The sequence below is a fragment of the Lemur catta genome, chromosome 4, assembly GCF_020740605.2.
Source record: "Lemur catta isolate mLemCat1 chromosome 4, mLemCat1.pri, whole genome shotgun sequence".
NCBI classification, from domain to species: Eukaryota; Metazoa; Chordata; class Mammalia; order Primates; family Lemuridae; genus Lemur; species Lemur catta.
The window spans coordinates 6,925,022-6,948,962 of NC_059131.1; the positions used below are offsets into that span (position 1 = coordinate 6,925,022).

General features: G+C 40.8%; 1 protein-coding gene across 1 annotated transcript; it reads right to left on the reverse strand.

Moving 5' to 3' along the window:
• Positions 1 to 188: 188 nt before the first annotated feature.
• PDIA6 (protein disulfide isomerase family A member 6) lies at positions 189 to 23,272 on the reverse strand. Its single transcript, XM_045549042.1, has 13 exons — positions 23,137 to 23,272; positions 17,335 to 17,476; positions 13,544 to 13,601; positions 12,638 to 12,764; positions 9,475 to 9,581; positions 8,057 to 8,187; positions 7,564 to 7,678; positions 6,913 to 7,053; positions 6,327 to 6,411; positions 6,122 to 6,194; positions 3,991 to 4,149; positions 1,262 to 1,358; positions 189 to 659 (listed from the first exon to the last, which is right to left on the reverse strand). Exons 1-13 carry the CDS (start codon positions 23,153 to 23,155, stop codon positions 591 to 593), a joined length of 1,323 nt encoding a protein of 440 aa, XP_045404998.1. The 5' UTR covers positions 23,156 to 23,272; the 3' UTR covers positions 189 to 590.
• Positions 23,273 to 23,941: the final 669 nt, after the last annotated feature.

Consider the following 23,941-nt stretch of genomic DNA (forward strand, 5'->3'; position numbering starts at 1 on the left):
TGACAACCCAGTTTTTTATGTGAAGTCTACATTGGTGGGCATCCAGGTGGCATCACTTGAATCAAAGAGGTATTTTCCATTTTAAATAGGGAGGAAAGACATCAGTATCATCACTTATCATATTAATTTACTGCCTAAACATCAGACTGTGAGTTTATGATGTGGACACTAATTTCATACATTTATCAGCATTGTCCAAAATATTGTTTAATTCTTTAATGGAAAAAGCCATTAATATTCAAATGAAGGAATCACATTAAAAAACCTATACATAAGAAACAGCCTCCAAGAACATTCATTCAAGCAGCAGTCAGAGGAAGGAAAAAATTTTCAACAGCTGAGTTTTCTTCAAAATATTATGTGACAATACAATACAATTCACTGGCTACAACAATTCATAGAATTTTCAATGTTTTCTTGAGATGCAAAAGTTCACTGTTGCAGTGTTTTCAAATGACCAATCAAGTGCTACTTCTTGGTTTAAAAGGCCACTGGTAGGTTCATCTGATTGTAAAGATTGTTCCTTCACTGCTGGAAAAATCTGCTGGCTCCCAAGAAAAGAAAACAGCTTGAAGCCTCTGCTGTCATTCTCACAACTCGTCTTTCTCCAAGTCATCAAGCTCCACATCACTGAGGTCAATGTCGTCTTCCACGGGAAGCTGGGAGACAGAAAACCACTGTTAGAACCACAGACCAGGGGACACCCTGAAAAGTCAACGCCTCATTTTACAGAAGAGCAAATCAGTTTCTGGAGGTATTCTAGATTCCAAACCAGTTTCTCCTCAGTCTGGTTCCTACTTTTTCCTTTGCCCCTATTACGTAGATGGAAAAGCTGAGAACTCAGATCAAACATGATTTTAACACATCATTTACCTCTTTAAAACTGAGAGTTATTTAACTTGTTCTTTTGAGGAGGGTGGGACAGAACTGTTCACAAATAAATAGTAACTTCAAAGCTACAATTTTACATTTCTCGAAGACAAAGTAAATGAATTCCAGGTTAAATGTTCACTTTAGGGCTAATAATCAGGAAAGCAACCTCGCTATCGCAATTTATCTTGGATGTCTGTCAAGAATATCAAATATGCCATAAAGCACTTTTTCACATAATAGAGAAGATGAAAGTAAAGAACCTCTTAAAAGGCCCACGGGTCAGAATACTTCATGAATGCCAAGGCTTAGGTCCGATGGCAAGGACTTGACTTCCAGGCGCAGAGATTACAGAGACTGAGAAGGCACGACAGCACTGTCCGGCACTCACCTCACCATCCTTGCCGTCCCAGGGCTCTCTCTCGCTGATGCTGGGGAAAGCCCCGCCTCCCACCGGAGCTGTGGAGCCACGCCCAAAAGAGAGCTCCCTGCGGGGAAAATGACAGAAACAAACACACGTTCACACGGCCTGCTGATGCAGACGCCTCAACCACTTCAACCACAGTCTGCTTACTAGCTTTATGTACAGGCATTTCTGGCCCCTTGCTGCAGTATATTCCTGAAAAATAGCTTGAGAACATGATGTTTTTAATCATGGACAATACAACCAGGCGTGACATTCCTAAGTCCTCTGCATCAGATAAAGTCAGTTGCTACCAGCAAGTTTTTAAAAATAGCAAAGCTTTTTGCTGAAATACAAATTAAGTACATACAAATGATCAAAGTCACTGTGGTGTCTTCAGAAAAAAAAATTATCAAAATTGATCTAGACTCGGGCTGCCTATGACTCTTGTTTTCTAAGACTATGAACTTGTACAGAGCACATCACTAGTGAGATGACTGGTTCCAGCAAACCCTGGCTGGGGCTGGTGTACATGTCTGCTTAGTGGTGGGAAGTGTGAATGTATGTGAAAAACACAACAGACCTGTTGTAATCTGGCTATTGGAAAACCAAAGCTAAAAACACTACCAGTGCAAATATGTATAAGTTCAGCAAACAACCTAGAGAAATTTAAGTTAGTAACAATGAAGCTAAACAATCTATAAATGTAGTGGCAGCAATGGGCCAGAATAAGCATATCCACTAGAAAAAATATTACATGAGATAATACTGTATTCAATTTCTAACTTTGTGATTAAATAAACAGAACTCTATGACAATCACAAACTTAAGCAATTCCCAGACTTCTTTATGAAAACACCTCCTTAACCATATTAACCAATCACAGTGTATACTCACACTGGGACCCGACTCTCACAAACCATAGGCATTTGAATCATCTAATTTTTTAGGTGCAATAATGGTATTATGGTATTTTGGAAAGTTGTCTTTTTGAGATACATGTTAAAACATTTGCAGATGAGATGGAACGGGACTTGCTTTAAAATACTGCAGGAGGAAGTGGATAGACAAAATAAGGTTGACCATTTTAGTTGGTAACTGAAGTTGAAAATAACAAATACAAAAGTCCTTTAGCCTAGTCTCTCTACTTTTGTACGTATTTAAAATTTTCCATAATAAAGAAAAACATTAAAAAGAAAACACCTGTTACCTTGGATTCCATTTATTATGACACTTGGGGAAAATACAAACTAAAAAGGTACTCTAAAACTTGTAGTTTGATGTCACATTTTATTGATTCTTATATTTATCTCCCCTTCTTTGTTTAAACCATTTCTATTTTTTTCTTTAAATTTATAAAATTTTTATTTTTATAGAGATGGGGTCTCACTGTCACCCAGGCTGGAGTGCAATGACATGATCATAGCTCACTGCAGTCTCAAATTCCTGGGCTGAAGTGATCCTCCCGTCTCATCCTCCCAAAGTGCTGGGATTACAGGCATAAGCCACTGCACCTGTTTAAACAATTTCTAAATTGAGATGACTTATAACAAATCTTTTAATGTAATACCCTTCCCGAAGTCACAATATACCTCACAATCTATGTGGTCTTAAAAACAGCTAGTATCACTTCTTAGCCTTTTGGCCAAGATCAAGAGTAGTAAAAACCACAGCTGCCATGCAGATGTTTACTCTATCCAAGGCACTATACTGAGCTATCCCTGCTGATTTCTCTTTCAAGTCTCTAATAGCCCAAACTAGAGGTACTATTATAATAGTATCTCATTTAAAAAAACGAGGAAAACAGGGGTGCAGGAAAGCTATGTCATTTGCCCAAAGTTAGACAGGCAGAGGCTGAAGGTGACCTCGCAGGGGCTTCTCCATGCCTCCCACCCCACTCCAGGTCACCACTCAAAGCAGAGCTAAGCTGTGACCCTGGGCACCTGGCTGCAGAGCCTCTACTCTCCACACAGCACACAAGCATATTAATACTTGTGTGTTAAGTAGGAGGGTTGGCAGCAAAAGCAGTGCAGACTTTCAAACGTTATTCTTATTGCTCATTATTCATCATAACCCTCTGAACTACCTTCTGTGTGCTGAGTACCTTTCATACAGCAGCTGAGAAATGAACAAGAAAGCAAGAATTGGGAACAAAATCTCTTTAGGTCAATGCCTTGTATTTGCCTAAAAGATGATTAAGTCAGTTTTAGAATGAGCTGAATGGCAGAGCAAGATAGTGAGCTCTAGAAATTGTTTTTTAAGTTTGAGAACCTGTCACGATGTTTGCACACTGTTGGAGTAACTGAAGTGCACTCATTTTCAAGGAACTACATTCCAAAGCCAAGTGCCCAGAAATGGAAACCACATCATCTGAGGTCAGGAGCACAAAGGGTGGGAATGGGTGAGACACAGCTGCCTCCAGCCCCCTTTATGGGAATCAGAAAGAGCCCAGTGCCAGGTGTACAGATGGCATGCAGGGTGGCCTGCGGGCAGCAAAGCTTTCTCCTCATCCACCATGTAGATTATTTCCATGGAAAAGAGAACAGCATACAGGAAGATGATTTAACAACTTTAATTTATAAACACCCAATTTTCTGGAAATTCAAATGCAAAATAATTCCATTTATTTTGGAATTATACACCTAGTGTTAAACCAAAAAACCAAAACAGAAACAAACAGAAAAAACAATAAACAACTCAAGAAAATAAGAAATTACCTGAGAAACTCGTTAATGCCTTGTTCACTGAAAGACCCTTTCAGCAGAGCAAACTTCATCTTGCGTGCATTAATGGCGGCCATGGCGGGGTACCCAAACCCTCCAATCCCCAACGCATTCTCAAGTTCATTCTGGGCTCCAGCTTCTGTCCACAGCCACCTAGAAAAGCATACTGATTTTTAGGGACAAAAATGTCTTTTAAGTTACTTAGAATCTAACTAGTAGATCTTAATTAAAGAACAAAAGATTACACTTCAAATATTTTATGGAATGAAATGAGTAGTAAGAAATAAACCAAAAACAAAAGATGAGTTTTTCTTTTGACTTTTTTTTTGAGACAGAGTCTCACTCTGTTGCCCGGGCTACAGTGCTGTGGCATCAGTCTAGCTCACAGCAACCTCAAACTCCTGGGCTTAAGCAATCCTTCTGCCTCAGCCTCCCGAGTAGCTGGGACTACAGGCAAGTGCCACCATGCCCGGCTAATTTTTTCTATATATATTTTTAGTTGTCCATATAATTTCTTTCTATTTTTAGTAGAGACGGGGTCTCGCTCTTGCTCAGGCTGGTCTCGAACTCCTGAGCTCAAACGATCCACCCGCCTCGGCCTCCCAGAGTGCTAGGATTACAGGTGTGAGCCACCGCGCCCGGCCAAAAGATGAGTTTTTATAATATGTACTCTGGACGTGCTCTTAAGTAACCACAGTTCCTCACTTGTGTTCCCCACACCTCACTCCAGAAGTCTCTGAATGGGCTGATCTGTCTTTAAGATAGCTTTGTCCTCAGTCCCCAAAATACCATCCACCAAACTACACGAATTTTCCCTGTGTTTTTACCTTAAATGCCACCAGCATATCTGGGTCACTACCCACACTCTTGCATTCTGCAGGCATAACAAACATTGTGGGACTGATGGGGGAGGAGCAAGGTCATGAAGGCTGGCAGGGGCAGTGGGCACAGGGAAAGCAATGGATTCCCAGGATGGGAAGCAGAAAGATCAACGAGAAGAACATACATAAGACATACTTTGTTTTAACACATTAACTGTCATGTGAGTTGTATTTAACTCACGCTAGTTTTGAGCGCGGGCCTCATGAAGCATATGTAACTCACAAGTCTCTTTACCTTGGGAGCCGTGTGGTACACAGGCAACTCATGCTGCCATGCTGTAGCAAACATATTACATGATGGGTGGCCCCCTGGGCAAAACCCTGCAGTTGGTTCGTGAAAATCTTATTTGTTGATGTTCTTATTGTTACAATTTTTTTTTTTTTTAATAACTATAGGGACAGGGTCTCACTGTTGCTCAGGCTGGTGTTGAACTCCTGACCTTGAGCGATCCTCCTACCTACCTCAGCCTTCCAGAGTACTAAGATTACAGGCATGAGCCACCGCACCTGGCCTACTGTTACAATTAATATTGACAATTTAATTCTAAAAATGTGGATTAAATGAAGTCAATAAATTTCATTTTTCTACTTATGTTTACCTTTAAATTACACATAACTCTGACAAGAAACATTTTATCTTTATGAACTATTTTTAAAGTTTTCACCTTACTTTTTACATTACAAATTTTTAAGTTTTTATATTACCTTTTTTACTGAAGTAAACACAGAAAACAATTTAAAAACTAAAATTTTTCATTAAATTATAAAGGATCTTGTTTTTAAGTTTTTATTCTATTTTCATAATATAATACTGTGGCCCCAAAGAGAAAAATTTTCTTTCTAGTGTGGTAGTCAATGTGTTAAAAATATGCCTAGATGCAGCCCTTCCTCAGAAGACAGTGAGGAAATGTGCTTCGTTTCCTCTCTCTTTATCGAGCCTTCAAAGGCCACACTAGGATTCAGCTCCATCCCCGTTTCCTTGCTGGCCTCGATCCCCAAGCACCACTTACAATAAATAAGATTCCCACGACAGTAAGGCACGCTGTGGAGAAAGTACGCATCTTACAGTAAGCGTGCTACGTTACTTCTTTTGCTCCTAGATGATGATAATTTTCATATCTTAAAAAAAAACACATGGAGAGTGAACACAGGACACATCCTACAGAAAACCCGGAGGGAACCTCTCAAGAAGCCCTGTGACTGCCTGTGCAAATGACACTGAGACAACAGGCTTAGTAACTTACCCCCACATTTTCTTTTTGTATTTGTCTGCCAACTTCAGAAGAACTTCCAAGTAAGAATTTCTGCCTGCAGCTCCTGATTTAACCAGAAAAAAAGTTTTAAAGGTAAAAATAAAGGAGTCCATATAGTTAATCAATCCATTTAGGGAAAGTTCTCAGAGCACCTATCACAGAACAACTAATGGGAAATTCTTTCTGTTCATCTTACCAGTATCAAGGATATGAGGCAGCACGGCCACAACACAGAGCTGATGCTCCTCACAGGTCCTCTTGGCGACGTCCCCATTGATTATCTATGGGACCAAGAAGACAAGGGAGAGTTGGAAGTCTGCACAGTACAGCACCCAAAAGGTAAGCTTGGAAACAGACTCAGCACCATCACTGTCCTTAAAGACATGGACAGACTTCTCTCAAGCAATCCTTCCTGGAATAGAAACACCAACAGTGACCCTCCATAAAAGAAGATCTCTGCAATGTAGCAAGACCCCATCTCTACAAAAAATTTAAAAAATTAGCTGGCTGTGAAGGCACAGGCTTATAGTCTGAGCTACTTGGGAGGCTGAGGCAGGAGATCACTTGAGCCCAGGAGTTTGTTGCAGTGAGCTCTGCACTCCAGCCTGGGTGACAGAGTGAGGCCCTGTCTCTAAAAGACAAAAAAAAAAAAAAAAAAAGAAAAGAAAAGAAAAAGGAAAGACCTTAGTGTGAACAGACAAAAACAGTATCATGACTGCTTTAATGTTCTTCACTATCAGACAGAAAAAGCTTTCCTCACTACCAGCACAAGAACAGTTTACCTCAAGCAGCTCAGGAGGTGGGGCATTATCAGAAAACAAATCCAGAGCTCGGGACACTATGTCGGATCTTGTCCGCCCACCGTCATAATCCACAGGAGACTCGCCTTTCTGAAATATCTTGATTGTAGGAAATCCCCTAATCTGTTAAAAAAAAAAAAAAATCAGAGTACGAAATCTCGTTGACATTTAATATAAAATAACACAATCCTTATGTTTCTAAAACCACCTTATAGGCAATTCAATGTGAAAGGGATGACTCACAGAGGTCTATTAATCAATCAGGGGTGGTTAACAGTCTGACCGTGAAGTTTAGTCAAATCATATGCAAGCACTGGGTATACAATTAATACAAAGTATCTGTTCTTAGACAAATGGACCAACTTTCAAAAGCCATATGAACAACTTGAAACAGCTTGGGCAAACTGAAACCTCACATTAAGCACACAGTGGAAGCAATGCAATACTGCAGGAAAAAATCAACAGTCCTGAGCTCCAGACGTGTTAGTTACAACAAAGTGACTTAATCTCTTCATTTACAAAATGGTTAAACACCTCCCCTCTTACCTCATAGGGAGGCCTGGAGTACCGGATGACGTAACAGCTGAAAATACCACATACTTCACAAAGAAATGAGCCTTATAACATACTCACCCCGTATCGGGAGGCCAGAACCTGATTGACTGTAGCGTCCACAGCTGCCAATTTCACTTTTCCTTTTGTTTGTTCTTTCACCTCTGAAGCTGCAGCAGCCCATTCTGGCTCCAGGCTATTGTGAAATATTTGTATTTATTACAAGTGCATTTTAACTCACAGCACAAATACTTCCTAACTGATCTGTGCACCTATGCCCTGGAAAACATTTTGTAGCTTTATGAAAGATATGATGATGCTACCCTCTTCACATTCGCCTCCCAGGCATTCATGACGCTCCCCAAATCTGGACGTTAGCCAGCCCCTGATAATCTCTGAAAACATGAAGAGTGCAAACTCTTGGCATCAGTGTCAATGTTTAACATTCATTTGGAGATTTTCCTGAAGGAGATCTTGGAGGTCACCTACTATCTGGTTCAGCTCTTTCAGAAAGAGCTAGATGAACGCACTGAAAGCGCTGAGCCCGAACAGACTGCTTGGTCCAAGCACTTACTTTTTGCAGTGTCCACACCAAGGAGCGTAAAACTCAACCATCCAAACGTCTTCACTGTCAAGGACATTTTTATCAAAGCTGTCGTCCGTCAGCTCAATCACGTCCTTCTTACTTGAACTATCACCTCTCCCCTGTCATTTATGACATTAAACATCAAACTGTAACTTGGCCAAAAAGAACACTTTTCCAACTTTAAATTCAAAAACAATGACCGCTTCTACATCTTAATGAAGTTTTTGAGTTTTTCTTTAGCAAATAGTGAAAACTGGGATGCATTCCTTAATATTATTATTTTTGCTTGGTAAATAGTCTTTACTTTCAAACAATTACCAACACAAGTCAGCATAGGATATAACCTATACCTGAATTCTACCACCTGCTATTTTTATTAAGAGAAACCTCAACATGGCTCAAAGAGCCACCCTAATAAACACTGTTTTAATTCAGACTCAAGCATAGCTGCTGCTTCAGCCCAGGATGCTATAAGTTAACTACAGTTACCACCTTTTCATAGATAAAGTTCTCACCATTCAAGGAAGCTAAAAACATTTAGTCATTTTCTTTTTCAAAGAACTTTCTTCAGTACTAAACCTACCCAGGAGGCAGTATTGTTACATTGCTTTCTGTTGCCAAGCTAAAAGCCATGGCAGGGGCAGGGGGGCTAGGCAACTGTGCTCTTTAAATGTCTAAGTTTGAGATCAAAGGCAAGAACGTGAAATCTTTGCGTAAGCTCTAAGACTGTATAAAGAAGCTGGTTTTACTGGTCTCTTTTAAGAGTAAAGGCCCACATTATATTTACATGTATCTTTAATTTAATGCCTTTTCACAGGAACATAGGTACATGAGAGTTAAGCTTCACATTTCATACCAGGGCATCTAAAACACCAGCCCAAGGAACAAGAACTTCCTTCCTCTTCTTCCCTATCCTTTTGTGTAGAATTTTCCATGGATTTAGGGCTGATTGCCACAGATTTAGGCCAAGAAGTCACCCGAATTTCATCACTGCTTGCCAAAGTCAATCTAGGAGAGCCTGTCCAACCCTGTCTACTCTGGACTTACGAATGCCATGGGATGCCAGTGCCCGGCTCCTCCAGCCTGGAGAGCTTTCCCACTGTGCCCACACTCTTCTATATCAGCCCTGGGCCTAGGAAGCTATCCAGAGGCCTGGTACTTGGACTGCAGGTGTGGCGAGATGCCCTTGGACTGAATGGCTATTGCAATAGTGGTTCTGGGGAAGCTAAATAGCAGGCTGGGTGTCTGACTCCCTCTGGAATCAGTTGACCCAACTCCTTATTATCTTTAAATTGGAAGTTTATCAGTTAAAAAAAAAAAAAAAAAACCTGTTTTCTATCAGAAGTCCATACCACCCAGGCTTCAAAATTATGACACACATTAAACCTGACATTATACTGCCTTACTTGTTTTCCAGAACTATATCCACCACTCCTTCCCCCGAGGCGATCCTTCACGAGCTGGCGCAGAGCACTGAGTGCAGCATCTACAATGGCCTCACCAGTTCTGCCACCTACAGGAAACAGGACGGGCAGGTGATCGGGTGGCAGGCGGTCTTCAGCCCAGCCTTCGGCACGTCTGCCTGACAGTACCTCAGACTTGTACCTTTACATAATTGTCAGCTTCACCTGGTGTTACACAGATCTGCCAACACGTGTATTTATGGCAGGGCACGCTTCCTCTCCAGAATGCATTTTGCACTAGACTTTACACTTGGAAAACCAACTTCTTGTCTTCAGTTTTACGTTGTTAGTGTGAACAAGAACCCCCTGTTCATCACCTGTAAATACCACCTACTAATGAGAAAAATTCACAAATGTTTTCTGAACATGTAACGTATACAGGCAAACAAGAAGCTTAATATCTAGGTAGGAAAGTAGGGGAAACTTCCAAATACAGAAGGAACTATTTCTATGATATGGAACAGAAAAGACTGGCAAAAATAGGATATGAGGTGTCTTTGAAGTTAAGTAACTGGAAACCAATTCAGGCCTCTTCTTTTTTCACCTAAAACACTGTTAAGCTGAACTTAATCCTAATACAGAAAGTAACAAACCTGTATTGAAACTCAATGAGGCAAGATGATAACAGTCTGGAAGTTTACCAAAAACCACATGCTTAAGAAAGAGTCAGGGGCTCTTAACTGCCACAGAAGCACAGGGATAACATATGCTATGTGCTACCTTCAGAGTTCAAAGGCAAAACTCTAACAGAACCTCTTTAGAAAGTTCCATCTACCTTTGTTTCTTTCTTTTTAAAAAGTTTTCTAATCAAATTGCCCAGGAAGAGAAAGAGCTCTCGAGAACACCTGAGACTTGACAACAGAAAGAAGATACAGTATAGCAACGCTCGGCAGTCCAGATAATCATGCACCGCATTCCCTGGGTGAGACCAAACACGTTACCTCCCAACACGAAAGGGCACGTCTCCACGTACAACAGCCCTCTGCTCCTTTTCTCTGTCAGATGTCCCCATCTTCTGAACCAGTGCCCCCCACCCCCGGCTTTATCTGGACACCTGACAAATCAAGAACTATACTGGAAAAAAGGAGTTTTCTCACTCTAGACCAGCGGTTCGCAAACTTTCTATAAAGGGCCATATGTAAATATTTTCAGCTTTACAGGCCACACTGTCCAGAGCAACTACTCAACTCTGCTGTTCTAGTGCGAAAGCAGCCACCGACAGTACACACATAGGTGGGGCTATGTCCCAAAGCAGCAGCAGGCCAAATGCACCAAACATGCGATTTTTTACAAGTTAGCAAAACTATAACAAATTATTATTCAAAACCAGAAAAAAAGATGTTTACTCAGAAAAACGAAAGAGATCAATTCCCTAGAACTTTAGAGCTGGGGAGTCTAGCAGACACACTGTGTCCAAGGCCACGTCCTCAGGTATCCTGACGGCTGGCTTGGAAATGTGCCAACGACACCGGTATTTACCAAGTGTTTGTCTCACATGCTTTACAGGTACTGTTTCAATTAAGCTTCTGATAGCCTAAGATAGGTTTTCACATCCCCATTTTACAAAGAAGAGACTAAGTACTGTTTCGATACAAGGCTGGAGTGTGGAGAAGCCAGCGTTAACTCAAGATGTGCTGCTTTCCAAGTTCACAACTGACAGACCCTGTACCCTCCCCCGTCCCGTTTTCTATCAGCTGGACCCCACATAAGACACCAAGTACTGATAAAACAGTTACTGTTTGTTTTACTATGATGGTGCTTCTCCTACCCAACCCACAAACTTGTACTGCTGACACAGTGAAACTGAAGATGGTAGATGAACTTCGGTCACTTGTGTCCCATGTAACAAAATTAAAAGAAAAAAAAAAAAAAGTTAGGCTGGGCGTGGTGGCTCACACACCTATAATCCCAGTACTTTGAGAGGCTGAAGCGGGAGGATCAGGCCAGGAATTCAAGGCCAGCATAGGCAACACAGCGAGACCCTATCTCTACAAAATATATAAAAAAAAATTTTTTAGGTAGGTGTGGTGGCACAAACCTACAGTCCCAGCTACTTGGGAGGCTGAGGCAGGAGGATCACTTGAGCCCAGGAGTTCTAGGTTGCAGTGAGCTATGATGGCACCACTGCACTCCAGCCAGGGTGATAAAGTGAAACCCTGTCTCTAAATTTAGGAGAAAAGAATTATCAAATTAGCTATAACTTAAGCTTTGAATATATTATGCCCAATACTTTTATTAGGACCATGGATTCTGGCCCAACCTAGCAATTCTGATGATCTTAAATATGACAATATGTTTATGATATCTTATTAAATAAATTAAATAACAGGACTATTCTATCAAAGAATAGCATGGTGCCTGTAGTCCCAGCCACCCAGGAAGCTGAGGTGGGAGGATTGCTTCAGCCCAGAGGTTTGAGTCCAGCCTGGGCAACACAGCAAGACCCCGGCTATTTAAAAACAAAAAACAATAGTGACTGAAATAACATTTAGCCTTAAAGGTCTGGAGTCAGAATTCTATGTTTAGTTGCTTCAATGATTTACAGCAGATACTAACAATTTATTTGTTTACAAAATGGAGAACTTGTGGTGCCTATTTATTATCCATAGAATATTCAAATGCTATATATGTTTACAAGGCATAAAGTCATGGGCAAAATACTCCCTAGCAGTATCAACAGTTTAAACTGACTTTCAAATCACAGGGTCTTCTTTTTCACATTGATATGTTACATTGATACATTAGACCCTTCTCCTATAGTAAAAGGAAGAGAGATTAGAGCAAAAATAAAAAAAAACACTTGTACATCTTCATTAAATCTTAAGTAATGGTAATGAGAAAGGTAAGAGGGTAGCATAGAACACTATCACCCTATCACTGCTAGGACAGTTGGGCCAAGGTCAGCATAAATGATAACACAAGACTTTTACCTGTATGACACACATTTGTCAGAACAACTCATAGGAGGTAGGAATCACTCTCTACTACTTATAGATAAGGAAATTCAGGTACAAAGAGGTATAAAGACCTCAAGGTAGCAGGACTAACAAGCTACAGAGTCCTAGGTTCCCTCCCACCACGGGAATGGAGCAGTCAAAGCCCTTACCCTGGTAATCTTCTGGTCTATTTTTGTTGGATCCAAAAATCTTGATGGTAGGGAATCCCTGAACACCATACTGACCTCCCAGGGACTGATGTTTATCCACATCAACTGCACCAACTTTTACAACATCCTGTGGGAATATAAAATTTTCTTTCAACTAGAGCAGATTTCACAAGAACCCATCACCTGCTTCATGTAGACTCAGAGACAAGGTATAAGGGCAGGGAGAAGTTTGCAGATAGAGTAAGGGCTTAGCCTTGAATACCAGAAGAGAATCTTAAATGGAACAACAGGTGAAATGTCAGTCAGCCCAGGGAGGGAACTCTGCAGCTCACAGAATTAGCATGGCTGACCATAATTATGTCATTTATCTGGGAAACAAAATGAACAAAAACAAACATAAAAATTAAAATGTGTATTATCCCCTTGTTCTCTACATGATTTTGGCAACAGAACCAGCATTTTGAACTTCGATATGCAAATCAGCTTCCTATTAGACCTTAAATCCATCTACATACTTATTTATTTATTTTTGAGACAGAGTCTTGCTCTGTTGCCCATGGCATCAGCCTAGCTCACAGCAACCTCAAACTCCCATGCTCAAGTGATCCTTCTGCCTCAACCTCCCAGGTAGCTGGGACTACAGGCATGCGCCACCATGCCTGGCTAATTTTTTCTCTCTATATATATTTTTAGTTGTCCAAATCATTTCTTTCTGTTTTTAGTAGAGATGAGGTCTCACTCTTGCTCAGGCTGGTCTTGAACTCCTGACCTCGAGTGATCCACCCACCTCGGCCTCCCAGAGTGCTAGGATTACAGGTGTGAGCCACCGCGCACGGCCAACATACTTATTTAAACACACACAGGTGAATGTTTAAAATTCATACCATGGAAATCTTAAAAACTTACTTTTAATGCAGTTGCTGCTTTCTTCCATTCTGGTGTTAACCTTTGGCAGTGACCACACCTTTTGGGGGGAAGAAAACACAAATAAGGTAACAGTTAAGGCCTTTGATCCTCGATTCAAAGAATTCAAAAATTCAGTAAAAAAAAAAAAAAATACCCATCAATGGTCTACTGAGTGAGACGCCCTGGGGGTGGGGGCTTGCAAAAAGGACAAGTACTCATAAAACAGCATCAGTGACCTGAAGGGGCTCACCATTTTATTACTTAATCATTTTTGATATCATCCTAATAAAAAAACAGCTTCCAAATTACCACTCAGTTAAATCATATTTAAAGAGTTCAAATAATCCCTATTATTTGTAACTCTATACCTGAACAGGCCCTTTAGAACTTATCTGATCCAGTATGCCTCAATGTATTGAGTTATAAGGCTAGGAAAAATGCAGATTCTTGGGCCCCATCAACGCAAAGTTCTTAGAGATGGAAACTGCATTTTAGTAAGTTCTACTTGTGATTCTTAAACCTATTAAGGTTTGATATTCCCTGATCCAGTCCAACCTTTGCATTTTATAGAAGAGGCATCTGGCCTGGATCTCCTGTGCCTATGTCTCAGTGCTCGGCCTCTCACAAACTGCGGCTGGAGTTAGCAATGCAAACATAAACCCAAGTCAGTGAGCCTAACAAGCTGAAAAGTACAGGACGTGACGCAATAAGATGGTGATGTGAGTGAGTAGGGTAGGGGGAAGGAAGGGGAAAGGAAGACAAGAACACAAGAAAAGACAACCTTAACCTTGTAGATACCAGTATTTAGAAAATATTATTGTGAAATGCAACACAGAAAACTGCCTCTAAAAGATTATATGCACCCTAACCTGTTATGCTTTTACCATTTATCGAGATAAGTAGCTATACTGTTTATTTTCACTGCTGCGTAACATCCACTGTATGCAAATACCATAGTTTATTTATCCATAAGTGATTTGACGCTTTTTAAACAAAGTAAATTCTCTTCTAATTAGGTCTCTAAGGAACTAATGAGCGAACACCATGTGGCAGGACCATGATGAAACTTTTTATAGGGGATTTCATTTAATCAGCATAAAGCTAAAGGCAAGTCCTATTGTTATTTTCATCTTCCAGATGATGAAATGGATGCTGAGAAGAAATTTACCCCAAAACATAGCCACAGAGTTCCTGACAAGTTTTTGATTCTAAACATCACATTCTTAATCACCATGTAATATCACCTTCCACAGGGGCCTAAACTCAATCCCAATATTTGAAGTCAGCATCTTTCAGGGGAATGTCCTGAAATGCTACTTCTACATATTTATATATAGTATGTTTTGTTGCTTAGGTGAGATATTCAGAAGTCCATGAGTCAAACTGTTGCAGGGTTTTATGTCTCTTTAATTTCACTTTATCTAAGAAAGGAAGATTCAAATCAGAGAATGTCAGAACCCATACTCCTTCAATTTGAATGTTAGGCAATTTTGATCTACAGATAGATCAAAATGCCACATAAATATAAACATAGCATACATTCTAACCAAGTCTTCACCTGAGGTCCAGGTTCCCAAAGGGCTGCTGTATAAAAACTTGGGGGGGGGTCTATGAACTTGGATGGGGGGGGGAAGTCTCTATTTTCACTAATCTGTAATTGAAATTAAGAATTTTCTTAAATTATCCATAGTTGATAAGTACTTGTGACTTTGTCATGAATAAAAACCACAGCTATTTTCATATCATCACTACACGTGTTTCAGAAACAGTGTGTACCCATCACTATTTGGAATTACGGTAGGTTAGACCTGCTGCTGGATCTTGGTACAGGTTGAGCATCCCTGATCCAAAAAGTGAAATGCTCCAAAACCTGAAATTTTTTGATTGCCAACATGACACCCGAAGGAAATGCTCATTAGACCATTTCAGATTTTGGGTTAGGGATGCTCTTGTGTAATGCAAATATTACAAAATCCAAAAATACCTCATATCTGAAACATTTCTGGTCCCAGGCATTTTGGATAAGGAATACGGCAACCTGTATTTACTGTACTATTAATAAATTACCATATCAAATTTATTTTAATCTTTTGATAACCATATTTCAATCCTTTGTGATCCTAATGGTTTATTTAAAAATGTAAAATCTTTTATTCTAAGAAAGAATTCAAGGCCTTAACTAAGCTGCCAAAGGAGTCCCAGCACAAAGAGGTTAAAAGCACCTGCTCTAATTAACCATTCTCTTACCTACAACAGTATAAAGCAATACTCTGCCAGCGCAATAACAATTAACTACAAATCCAGATCCTGCTTCTCAATTACGCTCAGATAGTTTTAGAACAAGGTATATTTTCTTGTATTGCAGCTCTCAGAAACAAGGTCATTACCCATGCCACAAATGATAAAAAGTCAAATTTGTAAAAACTGCACACAAAGGCATTCAATAATATAACAGTGTGTACAACTCTGTACAATGAACTATTTGTATAACTCTGTACAATGTAGTATTTGTACATTTACTATTAATAATATAATTGAGCCAACTCATACAGAATTAGCATTTTGATTTAACAAACAAAAAACATAGGAGTCTTTAAAAAATAGTAAAGACATTAATGTGAACAGGATTCACAATGTGGTAGCATAAACTTTCAAAATAGAGAGTTTTAGGCTGGTCGAAGAAGCTCACACCTATTATCCCAGCACTCTAGGAGGCTGAGGCAGGAGGACCACTTGAGCTCAGGAGTTAGAGGTTGCAGTGAGCTATGATTGTGCCACTGGACTCCTCTAGCCTGGGTGACAGAGACCTTAAAAAAATGTCTCCTAAAAAAAAATTAAAAAGCGGGAGCGGGGTTTACCTCAATTTGCTACACTAAACATTAAGTGAAAATAGTCCATGAAGACTGGTGTTTAGTTTCCAAAACTCAGTTTCATGGTCTTCCAAAGAAACAAATTAAAGCAATAAAGGAAAAACTTTCATCAGGGAAACACTACAATTCACCCATTCAGGTTATAAGAATTTGAGAATTTCATTTACTATCCCTTACTTAAGGCACTGTTCACATTTAAAAGGACTCCTTGGATTTCATATCACTACACATTTCATCTTTACAGATACGTAGTTGGCTGGGGTTTGGTTCTCCTCTCAGGATACTGTGGCCTGCTAGTTTACAGGAGAGACAGCCTTGTGTACATTTTGCATAGTTTCCACTGATTTGTCTCTTCTATCTGGTGTGGTTTCTTTGCACTAAATGCATTAACTACACAAATAATTAGTGCAATACTGTATTTTGACTACATATAATTTTGTACCATTAATTTCAATGGTGATTACCTCTTTACCCCACAAGGGTTTTTCCAGCAATGAATGTAAGGCAAGAGAAGAATTTTTAAGTTAAACCAGATTTTCTAACTACTTCAGGAAACAATCTCCTTTAAGAAACAAAGTCAGTCAATCACTGGTTCTTCCCTTTCCTTTGCTCAAGATTCTTTCTTACTAGTTTCTCTTCCATTCCCATCAACTCATCAAAGGACAGACCTTCTTAAAATTATAAGGTTTTTTCTTTCTTGCAACAATTAGCTATTTTAAACACTTAAAAAAAAAAGACTCAATCTTTCTGGCCTTTAATAGACTAGACACTTTGTGGAGTTCCCATTTTCCTCTCCTCTACTTCTTTTAAACAAGCAGTAAGCTAGATAAACTAGATGACTTAGCAAAATCAGATTTTTAGAGCATTTTCCCAATTTTACAAACTACTATAAATAATCTACAACTATTTTGTAATACTTACCATGGAGCATAGAATTCTACAAGCCACAAACTATCACTTTGAATGACTTCTTGGTTGAAGTTTGATGGAGTTAATTCGATTACATCATCGCTAGAAGAATACAGACCATTCACCACTAGAAAGAAGGTACAGCTCACCAGACCTAGAGTAACAACAAAAGCACATCAACAGCACTGTTCATGTTTTGACAGGAAAACTTGGTCAACTGGAGTCCTCTTCAGTGGCCTGGCCCCTGGCCCCTCTGCCCTCCCTGCTGCAGTTGGAGCCCCTAGAATTTCACGCCTACTGGAGAGGTACTAGCAAGAAGGGAACAGACAGTCCCCACTCCCATTTCCTGAGGTGCACTGGAAAAAGATTTAATCACTGTTCTTAGTGGCTTTCATGTATTAACACCCTTATCCTTTACAACCACCCTATGAGACAGTACTATTATTATCATGTTACAGGGAGGACGCTGAAAAATTGAGAGGTTACCTGTAGCTGTGGAACCTTGGGCAATCCACACAGGATTTATTCCTCATGTCATTCAGTTGCAATATTTGCACTTATCTTTATTAAAACATTTATTTTTTATTTTTATTAAAACATTTTTGAAGGGAAAAATAATCATTTGTCTCTCCTACTAGACTGTGACTCTGTCAAGGGCAATGATTATTTTCAATAATATTTCAAATAAATATTTTTATTTCTCCTAACACTATCCATAGCACACAGAAAGAATTTTCATGTCAACAATGTTATAAAGGATGTAAAGTTGATTGTATTATTATCATTATAGTTTAGCCACACTGTGGATCTTTTTGTTGGCTACTCTGGGAACTTAAATGGAATTTATAACAATAATAAAGGAAACCAAATTCTGAACTAATATTTTAAGAACCCAAAAGTTTTTTGAATTAGCAATACTATCAAAATTCCACCTCCTTTAAAAGTTATAGTCATGTGCCACACAATGACATTTCCACCAACAAAGGACAGCATATATGACAGTGGTCCCATAAGATCATAATGGAGCTGAAAACTCTTATCTACCTAGTGATGTCCTGATTATCCTGACCTTGTATAGACCTAGATTAACGTGTATGTTTGTGTCTTAGTTTTTAACAAAAAAGCTTAAAAATTAATTCCCCCAAACCAAAACCTTTAAAAATAGAAAAAAGCTGATAGAATAAGGATATAGAGAAAATATTTTTGTACAGCTGTACAATGGGTTTGTGTTTTAAGCTAAGTGTTATTACAAGAGAGTCAAAAAGTTAAAAAAAAATTAACAAGTTAGTTAACAGTAAGATAAGGTTTATTATTGAAATTTTAAAAAATAAATTTAGTGTAACCTACATGTATAGTGCTTATAAAGTCTACAGTAGCATACAGTAATGCCTCAGGCCTTCACATTCATTCATCACTCACTGACACACCCAGAGCAACTTTCAGTCTTGCAAGCTCCATTCATGGTTAAGTGCCCAGTACAAGTGTACCATTTTTTATCTTTTGTATCATATTTTTACTGTACCTTTTCTATGTTTAGATACAGTATTCACTACTGTACCAGGCTGTACAGAGTTGTAGCCTAGGAGCAATGGCCTATGCTCCGTATAGCTTAGACGTGCAGTAGGTCATACCACTTAGGTTTGCATACGTACACTATGACATCTGCACAATGACAAAAATCGCCTGACAAATTTCTCTGAATGTATCCCCGTTGTTAAGCAACACATGACTATATATATAAAATCTGTTTTCTAATCACCTCCAAAACAATGGTAAATAATGGAATATCCTTGGATTATCCTTGACTTTCACAGAAATGTTTTCTCATTTGCATCATGCTAGTTTTTGGACTGAAACAGACATACTTACGATGTTAAAGAAACATCTATTCCTGTCTTTTCAGCGTCTCTGAAGATGATCATATAATTTCTCTTAATCTGTTGATATAGCAAATTATAAGCGAGATTGTTCTGTCTTTTAAAGTAGTATGTGTATGTGCCATCTTAGTCACATTTTCATATGCTTACTTCATAAACAGAAGTTAGAAGATTTCAAGTGGAACTTTTTGGAAAACCCAATGGTAAATTTCTTCTGGAAGGAATGTACACCAATGTTAACCATTCTATTGCTAAATTTCTATCATATAGCACTTTCAATTTTCAAATCACTTTCAAATACATTAGATACTTGATTTTTCACAGTATTACTAACTAGAAAGCAGGAATTATCCCCATTTTGTAAATAAGGAAACAAAGGCAAAAAAAGACTAATGGGCCATCCATGGTGATACATATGATAAGGGGCAGGGCAGTTATTTCCAAGCTTTTCCCATTAAAGTATGTTGTCTTTTTAGTGCTCAAGATAAAATGGTTCAGTGTTTCATAGGCATGAATAAACAATTACATTATTCAAGATTCATGTCACATTTGAATTACAGATATGGCTAATATGGTAGGAACTTATAAAACTGTCGACTTTACTAATAGTAAGGTGAAGCCACTAAAGGGTTATCATGCAGGGGTATAATCAGATTTGCTACCTAGAATGAGCATTCTCGCTGCAATGTGGACAGTGGATGGGGGAATTATCAGGAAAGTGGTGTCACATAAACCAAGGGAAAGTATGGAATGGGCAACAGTAACAAATGCTACTGGGAGATAAAGTAGGGAGGATTCAAAACTATTAGATTTAATGATGGGTCACTAGGAGACCTGGTAGTTGTGGTGCAGTAGTGCAAATAAGCAGCAGCCAGTCTGCAGAGGATTAGAGAGAGCAGGAGGGAACATATTGGCGAGAATATAGATAACGCCCTAAACAAGCTTCATTATAAAGAATGGGAACAAGCAAACATAGGGTACAAGGAAGTTTTCTTTTTAAAGATGGGAGTGATCTGAGCGCGAAAGGAAGACGTATATAGAGTGGGAGAAGCCAGGGAGTATCTGAACAAAATACCTCGAGTCAGCAGGAGAAAAGGGAACCCATAGCAGTGATGGAGTAACCTTTGACAGGACCATCTCCACTTCCATTTCAAGAGGCGGGAAAGGATGAGCATAGATGGAGGTCAGACCAAGCAAAGGGGGGCTGCTCCCCTGAACTGCGCTGTCCAACATGGTAGCCACTAGCCACATGCCGGCCACCCAAAACTGAGAAGTGCTCTAAGTGTAAAAAGCTCACTGAATTTTGAACTTAGCGGAGGGGAAAATGTAAACTAATCTCATCAATATTTTTCATGTTGAAATTACATGTTGAAATGATTTTAGATACACTGGGTAAATACATATTAAAATTAATTTCACTTGCTTCTTGCCTTTTTAAATGTAGCTACTAGAAAATTTAAAATTACATAATTACATATAAAGTTTGCATTACATATTTATAGGAGAGTACTACTCAATAATCTTTTCATTGCTGCAGAAAAAGTTAAGTAATTTGACATGTTTAACAAAGCAAGTAAATCAAAAACATAGAGGCAGTCCTAATACTGAATACGTTTTAATGTAAGATTGGTCCTAGATAATCCTCTATGGAGATCTACTACATTTAAAGAAGTTTATCTTTTTTGTAAAATTGATATGAATTGATACTTGTTTAACACAATGAGCCTATTGTGACATTTTCAAAAATGGAAAAGTGAAAAAGTTAGACATTTTCCATGTAAGTAATTATGGATTACTTACTACCCCCATATAACCATTTTTAATGGCTGAACCATGTTGCAAATCAACTACTCACCAAATTTTGATTGTTTCAAATTTTTCACAATTAACAGCCCAGTACTGAAAATTCTCATATTTTTCCCCTCCCTTTAAATGAATATGACTGTTTCTTCAAAACAAATTCTTACAAGGGAGAATCAAGAAGTATGACTAATATTTTGAGGTATCTGCCTAACCACCCTCCAGAAACTGGGATCGTTTCTTTTCTGAGACAAGGTCTTGCACTGTTGCCTGGGCATGAGAGCAGTGGTGTCATCATAGCTCACTGCAACCTCAAAGTCCTGGGCTCAACTGATCCTCCTGTCTTAGTCTTCTGAGTACCTGGGACTGAGTAAAGACTGCTCTTGAGGCTATTACAAGCAGACTGGAGCCACCAAATGGATGGACCATGATTTTTCACCTCAGGAATGTGTTTCCTTTCCATACAAACATGGTCATGATTACTGATACTCAGTATAACGTGGGCTTGGGTTCCTTCCCGCCCCCAGGAATGGTCTTTTCGTTTGTCTTATTTTGTCTAGTTCTCACAAGAGCCTCCCCTCCTTGTACATGGCTACCCAATGAAAATGTCTTCATGATTAAGGTTTGAGACCTACATTCCTTATAAGGCAACGTGACCTAGTACAGTTATAAGAAATCGAACATACTACTGAGGGAAAAAAAAAGACAAAAGTGTAAATTCTGACAGCATAAAAGTAGCCAAAACTCCCTCCCCTCTAAATCCCCAAGAAAAAAAAATTTCGACTCATTTTAGATGACAAAGTAGGTCAATGGTGCCCAATAATGTTCTATTTCTAAAATTCACATCACCATTCCACTCGGTGATAATGAGCACCAATGGGAAATTGGAACGTCCCAGTGTCTAGAAACTATGTGAGCAGATGGTTTTGCCATCTGTGGCTTTCCATTCCTCCACAGCAGTCAAGGATGTTATAAATTCACATCAGTAGCATCTCTGTCCCACACCTGCTAACAAAAGTATATGGTCCCAAAGCAATCATCTAGAAACCAAGAGTTTCCCAAAAAGGCTGATATTTATTAAAGTAATGAGTTAACCGATACAATCACAGACTCTCGCAGAGCCTAGTCTGAATTCACTCACGGGAAACTAAACAGAGCCTAAAATCTTTTTCCCTCATTTATTCTTTCTACAGTAACACATCAAATATTTGCATTTTGTTTACTCTTTTTTAAACATCTACCAACTCATCAATCCTCAGAACAACATTATGGACTACTATTATCAACCTCTAAAAAAATGAACTCTGTTGAAAAAGCACTGGCAAAGAGTGGTTAAGTAACTTGCTTCGGGTCACACAGCTAGTAATGGGGGGCCAGGAGGGCTGCGATTCAACCCCGGCGGCCTGGATCCAGAGCTGCGGTTAACGACTGTTAGAGGCGAGCCAGGGAAGGACGGGACCCGCATCCTCGCCCACTACAGTCTCTAAAACATAATTCCTAAGAGTCCGGCTTTCATTTCGTTTTTAAGGAGTTCAACCACATCAGTGCTCTTGCGCCGTGAGGCAAGCCCTTGGAAGGCACTGTTTCCTTTCTAAGGCAACTACGGACTCTTATTTCAGGACTAGGTTCCAATATTTTAGTTTTTAAAAGTAGGAACTGCATAAAACAGGTGGCAGAAATAGGCTGCAGTGCGAGGAGCCCGGAACCTTCGGTCCCCACGCACTCGAGTTTGAGAAGAGGCCCAGAACAAGGTCCCCTCTGGCTCGCCCGGAACACTCGACCTCCCCCAGGGACCCAGCGGAGCCGGGTTTCGCCGCTGTCCCCGCCCGGCTCCTCGGACGCTGCGCCCTGGGCTCGAGCCCGCGAACCTCCTGCCCCAGAGTCGCGCACGCTCCCCGCGAGGGCTGCAAGGCCGCCCAGGGCGCCGTCCCCGCCCCACGCCCGCGTGGGGCACCGCGCCCCGACCCGCGCTCCCCAGCCGCCCCCCGGGACGCCAGGCAGCAGCCCGCATGGCCGCGCCGGCGACTCCCGAGCACCGCGGGCCAGATCCGCTCGCGGCCGCCTCCCTCCGAGGGGGGCTTCGGGACTACGGGCCTTCCGGGCCGCCGCCCGCCCTCCGCCGCAGGCCTGCGCCTACCGAGCCCCAGGCGAGCCATGCCGAACGCCAGGCCCCGTGCAGCCGCCGCCGCCGCCGTCTCAGCTCTGCCGCGCACCGCGCCCCCGCGCCCACGTCCCGCCCTCAGCCGGTCCGGCAGGCGGCGGGGCGGCCGCGCGGGGGCGGGCCGGAAGGCACTGGTCGCGCCGTGGCCGCGGCTCATTGGTCCCAGAGCGCTTCGCTCACTTACATAGCCAATGGGAGGCGGCCGGGTAGAGGTTACCGGTTTGGTTTTTTTTCACGGGGGCGGTGGCGAGCGGCGGAAGGAGGGGTTTACTGGGGGCGGGGCCTGCCAGGTCCTCCGCTTCCGTCCACTCCGGTTCTTTGGGTCTTTTCTGGGCTCTCGGTACCTCTCCCTGGCTTGGGGGAGGCGGGTACTGGGGTGTCTTGTCTCCCCCCGCCCACGTGTTCTCTGACGTGCCGCCCCAGCCCTCGCTCATCCACTGTCCGTCCCGTCCTCCCCATCCCGTGGGAGAGTAACTCTCTTTGGTCCCTGGGTGCATCTGCGACCTTACTGGTCGTTCCTCTTGTGCCCAGACAAGTTATTTCGTCTAAACACATTTGCTAAGCACATGCTATACGTAACATAATTCGACAAGTTGAATTACTTGTAAAGTTCCTGCGTCCAGCGCGCATGACTGCAAAGCCTTTTTCATGTGTATCGTCTCTTCCTCTAGAACCCAAGGGGCTTGAGTTGCAGGGCTGCTCACTTACAGGGCTGCCCCTACATCCCGGGGGGAGGGAGAGCTGGCAATGCGTTCACGTGGGCATGTGTTTTGTAAAATTT

What these genes read in the sequence shown, in the direction of transcription:
- PDIA6 (XM_045549042.1), bottom strand. An exon ending in AAGCAGCAACTGCATTAAAA is followed by an intron (nt 12,765 to 13,543) that starts GTAAGTTTTTAA and finishes ATATTCCCACAG; the next exon opens with GATGTTGTAAAAGTTGGTGC. An exon ending in TAGACCAGAAGATTACCAGG is followed by an intron (nt 9,582 to 12,637) that starts GTAAGGGCTTTG and finishes TGTTTCCTGTAG; the next exon opens with GTGGCAGAACTGGTGAGGCC.